Raw genomic sequence first — 8,125 nt, 5'->3', positions numbered from 1 at the left:
TAATGGTGATACATTGATAGTTTAAAATAATTCCACACTACTATTGAATCAAAAGTCATTCTACACTACTATTGAATCAAAAGTCATTCTACACTACTATTGAATCAAAAGTCATTATCGATATGACTTTTAAGATTATTTTACGAAAGTTAATAAATTTATTATAAATGATGATTTTTAATTAGATAATAGTGTAGAAATATTTCACAATATCTTTTTTCTCTTAAAATAATAACAAAAGGTTAGCCGACTTTGAGGTCGCTTTGATCCACTATTGAGCCGAATTAGGCCCAATTAGTTAAAGAGCCGCAACTCACATTGACACCTCTATTTTCATCAAATGTTACAACAATGCACTTTATTGTTAAAACACACTCCTCACCACGGAATATCCACATTCACTCTTATTAATAAGGTACTTATCTCCGTGACATATATGCTTATAAACAAACCAAACGCAAACGTACCGTAACTTCACGCTCTTCTGCCAATTCACTTCAAACTTTATAATTAATTTCCAAAGATGAAAGAAATTGAGGTACATAGATAGAAAATGAAATCAGAAGCATAAGATACAAGGGTGAATATGAATTTCTCTTCGTTCATGGCATCATGAAATTGTGGAGAATGTGTGACAGATAGAGTGATAACAAGAAACAAGATGACATAAAGTGACCTCACAAAAGCACTCCTTTAAGTGCTCAAAACAGACGGCAGAGTAAAAAGGACATTAAAGTTGAAGTGTGTGATCATATTACATTATATGGTTCTTCAGCAACATCAGAATGTAACTCTTTACAGTATAAGTATGCAAATATATATAAGCATCTTTAGACTGTGTATGCTTGCTGAATTGTGTCTATGTCAAGCCCCTTCAATCTCACAACTGATTCTACGTGACCTTTTAGTGTATGCAGTTCTCTCAACCTGAAAATAAATAAATAAATGGGGTCTATAGGACATTAGGAAACAACTTAATTTAACTACGAAATATATGTTACCCTCGCGAAAGACACAGAATTGAAAAGTCTGATCTCATTTTTTAGGAGAATTAATAGAAGTTGTTTTAGTTATTGTCTAATTGTTGTTCCATACTCTTCAAAACATTGTAGTCATGAATGCAATATTTTGATGTATATCCCCATCTTAATTCCTTGTCAAATAAAACAACGGGTATGGCTAACCAGTACTCAGGGTTAAAGAATTCAAAGCGGGAAGTATTTATGATAAAAATCATAAGAAAACATAAAAAAAATTATGGACACTGTAATTTTATGCATCCCAATAAAAAATAGTTCTTTTAATTTCTTAACCAATGTCCTAAGGACACTGATTAACATTTGCCTAAAACAATTACCTTGCAATTTCAGCTCTCCTTTTAGCTTCTTCGGCCATTTGATTGAGTTCATTGACATGTGTACGCTCATTGAACTTGGTGTCAGCTGGTTGTAATCCATGCAATGTTCTTTGCGCATGTGCCCATTGTAGTTCACGTTGTTCCTTTCCAAAGTCCTTTTGCCTTGTGAATGCAATCTACAACATAATGAAATCCATAATAAGCATAGAACAAAAACTAAAACCAGCTTTGGAGTAATCAAACTCAAGAAAAAAAGCTCTACTCACCCTTTGCTCAATGACAAGGTCCCAAGCCCTACCACTCAGAGCATAGCGAATTAAAAATTTAATGATATCAAGTGGGATGTAGAATATGATGTTATATAACCATATAACACCAGCCCAACCCCAACCTATTCCTTCAATTGAGCAAAAGCTCCAGTTTCCATATACTGCAATCAAGGTGGCAATCTGCACACAACAAATTCATCATCAAAGTTGATGTAATGAAGGGAAGAAAGAAAAAACACAACAGGATTAAAAGGTTATGTAGCTTACCAGTTGAGCAACAATAAAAGCAAACACCAGCAATAAACCAGGACGCTCAACATAAGACCAACCTCGAGATCGAGTTACAAATATAAGAGCCTGACTAATAGTGCTCACTTGAAGATAGATTGCAGAGGCAAGTTTCCGGTAATCATCATGAGCAGTTTTTTCAAGAGTTGGGACTCCAAACACTCGCTGAAAACATAGCAGAGAAGAACAAGATAAATCAATCGGGCATCCAAAGAAATCAAAAGCCAAAAGCAGAATCCATGAAAGGAATAAATTGACATTGATTCACATTTCACATAAATAGGAAACAGTAATGAGTCTCCCAGTATTGCTGCCATTAAGGGATGAACATGCACAGATGTCACAATAAATTTAGATTTGGATTAGAAATCACAGAAGTCATACCGGGAAAAAGTTAGTTTTGTATGCCGCCCAAAAGAATATAACTGTCATCATTGCCAGGTAACTTCCAAGCACAACTCCAGTAGTAAATATCTCTGCTAGCTTCCAGCTATCTGGCAGAGGAGATGGTTTTACACGATCTTTTGAAATTGTCATAATAGTACCTACAACGCCAAAGTAATATTAGCCACCAATAAGCTCAGAATCACATAGAAGCATGCTGCAGAATACAAGCAAGAGGAAACAATGACAGTATGTCACAGAAGAAACAACAAACCATCATTTAGGATAGCGATAATAAGCACCATAAAGGGTGGAAAGTCAAACTTCCAAATGAGAGCCAGCAACATGAAACCAAGCTGTAAGGATGTCAAACATGTAGAAAACAGAAAAAAAATTAGACCCATCTAATAAGTACATTGTTCAAAACACCATGTCAGGTAGAAAATAAATCCAGAGTTGCATAACAATTTAATTACCACAATACGTATTGTAATTGATACTGCATAAATCTGCATGAAAGAGGAAATCTATTAGTCAAATGATATCCCAAGTGGAGATCGCCAGGACAAAACAAAAATTTCCCAAAACCTAATGAATGGTGTGGAGTATCATAACAGCTGAAGTAACACGATATAGATGATTAAGTGGGAAATTTTTTTTGAAAAGATATTAACAATAATTCATTAGCTTACTGTATAATTTTTCATTCTCTGGAAGATTGCTCGGCTTGTCAAAACAGCACTAATAATAACACTAAGTCCAGGTTCTGTTAGAACAATATCAGATGCACTGCGAGCTGCATCAGTAGCATCAGCAACAGCTATACCAATGTCTGCTTTCTTGAGGGCAGGTGCATCGTTCACTCCATCACCAGTCATTCCACAAATATGTTTCCTAGCTTGCAAGCGTTTCACGATCTCATACTTGTGCTCTGACCAAATATATAAACCGACATACATCAGCAAAGAATCATATAATACTAAATAACTACAGTTAGTTATTCCATCTTCTACATGTCAAACAATAAGCAAAACAATACATTGCAATTACAACACCAAAGCATACCAGGAAATACACCAGCAAATCCATCAGCCTTTTCTATTAGTTCATCAATTGGCAAGGCAACAATGGATTCATCCTTGTCCTGCCCAAGTAAAGCTGATGAAGGATACATGTTGGTACCCATTCCCAAGCGACGACCTGTTTCCTTTCCTATAGCAAGCTGATCCCCTGATAAAAAAAATAAAGGAAGATACATAGTTGAAAATTGGGAGGAGGATATGGAGTTGACTATTTCAAACATGCATTATATTGTTGGCCATTTTGAAAAACAAATCCTTTACTCTAAATGCATAAGTTAATTTCCAATGTTACCATGGATCACATAAATTCTTTCCTTACAGTACGACAATGATACTCAGATTGTGAAGTTGTAAACCCATCTAAAGCAAAAGCCTTCACCTACCAGTCTGTAAATTTAAATTCAATCGTAGGTAAAACAAGTTTGGTGAATAAACATTTGCTAAATCCCAGAATAACAAGCAAGATAAATCAGATGTTGCAGGACTAGTGAACTACCAACATTCACAGGACTCCAATCACATCAGTTTCTTATATAATAAAACCGCTTACTTATAATCCTTATTAAAGTCATTAACTATAAAGAACAATGAATTCAATATCGTAATACAAGCAAAACAAAGGTGTTTACTAACTTATATAATAGACCTGTAATCATTTTGACATTTACTCCAAGGTTTAGTGCCCTTCGTATTGTTTCTGCACTATCATGCCTAGGTGGGTCAAAGAGAGACAAAAGGCCAATAAATTGCCACGGGCCTCCAGCACTCTCTTTCCTTCCATCAGGAACTTCCTGTATAAAATGGAGACGCCCCAATTAACATTTCCAGCGTAAAACATAGGTATACAAATGCACCAATTGATTAAGCAATAAATTAATTACTTGGTATGCTACAGCAAGAGATCGTAAACCACGCTCTGCAAACTTGTCTATCACTGAATGAACTCTACGTTCAATGTCTGCCTTATTGTGTGCAAGATTCAGGATCTAACAATCATAATAAAAAGGACATCACAATGACAATACACAAGAGCAAATATTAACATAAAATTAAGCAAACAATGTTGTCAAATTACCTGTTCTGGTGCACCTTTGCTTACTCTATGCATTTTGCCATCTTGATCAAGATAAGTCAATGCTGTCCGCTTATCGGTAGGATTGAAAGGAAGAAAATGTACTTCTTGTATGCCAGCACGTGCCTTCAGTAGCAGTAAGTTAAAAAAGTAAAAAGCCAGATCAAATTGAATTTACAAAAATGTAAGTAAATGTTCAGATTATAGTTGCTGGCTTGAAGCTAAAAAATATGCCTCAAGAAGAATACCAGCGAACAATAAATCTATGACTATGACTAACCTCCTTTGGATCAGCCAACATCCCAACTATGGCTGTATCAATTGCATCTTGATTCTCAAGCCTTGAAGCTCGGGCCGCCATCAAAATAACAGTATCTGGATCCACTCCTTTTGCAAAAACCTTAATGTTAAAATAAGAAATTTATCACAACGAGTGCATATAAAATAAAATACAAAGAAAACAAGCAAACAACACCATTCAGCAAACACCATTCAGCAACCAACCTCAACAAGATTTTTGTCAACAGTAAGCTTATTCAATGTCAGAGTCCCAGTTTTATCACTGCAAAGCACATCCATGCCTGCCATCTCTTCAATGGCTGTCATCCTCTTGGTGATGGCCCCCTGCAGACATTATCACTATTAGTTCTTATATGTCCACCCAAATCCAAGGTGCTCGACCAAAAGAAACTAACTGACCTGCTGAGCTAGCCTGTGAGAACCAATGGCCATGGTCACAGACAAAACTGTGGGCATGGCAATTGGAATTCCTCCAATGAGAAGTACAAGGAGGTTATCAATTCCAGAACGATATGGCCGATCTTGGATGGGATACATAACAATAATTTCAATAACCATCCCCAATGCAATTGAACATATGCAGAAGTTCCCAATTGCAGTCAAGACCTGAAAAAGATGGCAAAAAAATACAACAAAAATGAAATCTGAAATTCTGAACTATGAATATTAATTGAACAGCAAGGGGGGGAGAAAGTTAAATTCTCTCTTATGTTACCTTTTGAAAGTGACCGACTTGATTGGTAGTATCCACAAGATGAGCAGCTTTCCCAAAGAAAGTATGAACACCAGTAGCAATGACCACAGCTTCAATCTCTCCTTGTTTGCATGTAGAACCAGAATATACTCCATCACCAGGACCCTTTGTCACTGGCAGTGACTCACCGGTAAGTGCAGACTGAAAAGTACGAAGTACCAAGGAAAAAGAGGATAATTTGACCAATTAGGCATGTGGAGGATTCAAAGAGAAAGTATTATATGAAAGATATATAAACAAATAATAAACAAATAACCCACTTGATCAATTTTCAAAGGATCCCCTTCAAGAAGCCGGGCATCTGCAGGAATAATATCTCCAAGTTTGATGCTGATTATGTCACCGGGAACCAGGACCGCAGCATCTTGCTCATTCCACCTACCATCTCGAAGAACCTTCACAAACACACCCATGAGAAATGAAACTATAAAGGGAAAAAAAGAAAGAAAAGATTCCTTCCAGATGCAAACTGAACCAATAAGAATATGGAATCCACACAGTTCTGAGATAAAACAAAAAGAAAGACACTGAGTTCGACACCTTTGCTTTCGGAGCGAGCCGAGCCATGAGAGCTGCTGCAGCATTACCAGCATTGTTCTCCTCAATGAAACTGATAGTTGAATTGATGAGAAGCAAGGTAATGATACCCACAAAGTCTTGCCAATCAGGAGCCTTCCCCTGCAAAAAAAAAAAATAATAATTAAGAAACAAGTCCAAATAATCAAACTTACAAACTCACACCTTCATTGCCAATATAAACTCTCAAAAACTAAGTGCACTCACCCCTCCATTTGCAAGAGCAATAGCCATTATAGCAGCAGCCTCCATAACCCATGACAGAGGATTCCACATAAATCCCAAGAACTTCAAAAATTTGCTCTCCTGAACAACACCACAGAAGATAAATTCATCATAAAAATTCAAATTTTTTTTAAGTGGGATTTAATCAAAATGAGTAAAAAAGAAGAGAGAGTAGTACTTTCTTCTCTTCTAGCTTGTTGTGACCAAAAATGGTGAGCCTCTCCTCAGCAGCTTCACTGCTGAGCCCTTCTCTGCCACATCTCAGATTCTCAAGAACCTCCTCAATGGGTATGTTCTCCTGCATTCACAAATTCATTAAAGAAAAAAAAACCATTAGTGAAAAAAAAACAAGACACAAGAAGGAACGACATAAGGATGAAGTGATTCAGATCTATCTATGTTAATGTTACCAAATCAACAGTTTCCTTCAAAACAGCCTCCAAAACTTGGGACTTGTCCCCCATCTTGTTATTCTTCTCTATGTCTCTCTAGAGCTACCAACTTTGGCTCTCACACTACAAAAACCGTTCAGAAATTAGAGAGTTAGCGTGCTTGCCTGAAGTGCACCAACCGAAAGAGTTAGCACTAAGTACAAGTAAATAAAAAAAAAAAAGTGTGCAAAGTAGAAAGGGTGTATGGTATGGTTATGGGTAGGAGTAGTAGTCAACCTAATCGAGGATTGATTGAAACGATGTACAACAACAACAACCACTACTACTCTTCACAGCACAGAAAAGCACAAACACAAACTCCTTTGGATCGTGAAGGAAACCATCATGTTAGAGTATAGTAACTACTAAGTAGATACATATACCATACTTGAGCCACTTGCTCAGTAATAGTCGCATCTTTATTTATCAACTTTGCTTATCCTTTTCTTCTCCTTATTTATTTCTCAGGCACTTTTTATTTTATCCTTAAATTTTCCTTTTTTAAAAATAAATAAAAATATAAAGTTGTCATAATTTCACGTTTTATTATGGACATAAGCGTACTTTATCAGCATGTTATAAGCTGTCCGTAGTTAAATTGGAAATACACTAGACTCTTACTAGTTACAACAACACAACAGTTTATACAAGTTAATGTTTTATGTCTCCATCTCTATATCACATAATTTTTTATTTTATTTATTGCATCTCATACCTTTTTTCTAGTTAAAATTTTGTACGATTTGTTATATAAATAATATTTCTCAATTTGGAAATGTGAATAATACAAGATAAAATATAAAATAAAATGACAAAACTTAGGACCAAAATTGTTTTATATATGTGGAAATTTAGGGAAGGAGATAATGTCTTCGATCAAGACAGATTTAAACCTATGATCTATTAGGGTTTTTTTTGTGAACAATGATCTGTTAGGTATGAAAATTATATTTGTATATTTATGTTAGTAAATTATTTGTTTAAATGATATTCATTTGTATATTTTACTTCGAATAAGAAATACTTTTCACTAAATATGTGTTATGAAATTTTAATTTAATGTCCATATATCATTATTTAATTGAATTTTTAATAGTAAAAATATAATATATATATATATATATATATATATATTAAATTTTTGTTCCATATAAAATAAGTTAAATTACATTTTTGTCTTTCTTTAATTCTTGATTTGTAATTTAATTCCCTTTATTTTTTTTACATTTTAAAAAATCTTCAATAGTCTAATCATTGATTATGTATACATTTATTTCTTTTATATTATTTTTTATGTTAATGAATTTGAAATAGTGATATATAATTAAATTATTAATTTTTATAATAATTATTTTGAAATTATATTTAGAATTATTTATTGACAATT

General features: G+C 34.5%; 1 protein-coding gene across 1 annotated transcript; it reads right to left on the bottom strand.

The window, feature by feature from the left end:
• Window positions 1–581: 581 nt before the first annotated feature.
• Window positions 582–7,186, bottom strand: LOC100802859 (ATPase 11, plasma membrane-type). Its single transcript, XM_003549609.5, has 22 exons — window positions 6,976–7,186; window positions 6,718–6,822; window positions 6,486–6,605; window positions 6,290–6,388; window positions 6,047–6,184; window positions 5,767–5,901; window positions 5,468–5,647; window positions 5,152–5,358; window positions 4,957–5,076; window positions 4,733–4,852; window positions 4,456–4,578; window positions 4,262–4,366; window positions 4,027–4,171; window positions 3,364–3,528; window positions 2,991–3,229; window positions 2,775–2,807; window positions 2,573–2,654; window positions 2,299–2,459; window positions 1,894–2,079; window positions 1,624–1,806; window positions 1,358–1,533; window positions 582–927 (listed from the first exon to the last, which is right to left on the bottom strand). Exons 2-22 carry the CDS (start codon window positions 6,769–6,771, stop codon window positions 831–833), a joined length of 2,868 nt encoding a protein of 955 aa, XP_003549657.1. The 5' UTR covers window positions 6,772–6,822; window positions 6,976–7,186; the 3' UTR covers window positions 582–830.
• Window positions 7,187–8,125: the final 939 nt, after the last annotated feature.

The sequence above is a fragment of the Glycine max genome, chromosome 17 (genome assembly GCF_000004515.6).
Source record: "Glycine max cultivar Williams 82 chromosome 17, Glycine_max_v4.0, whole genome shotgun sequence".
Taxonomy (NCBI): Eukaryota; Viridiplantae; Streptophyta; class Magnoliopsida; order Fabales; family Fabaceae; genus Glycine; species Glycine max.
The sequence above is the reverse complement of the archived record's forward strand: the minus strand, read 5'-3'. Positions and strand labels throughout refer to the sequence as shown.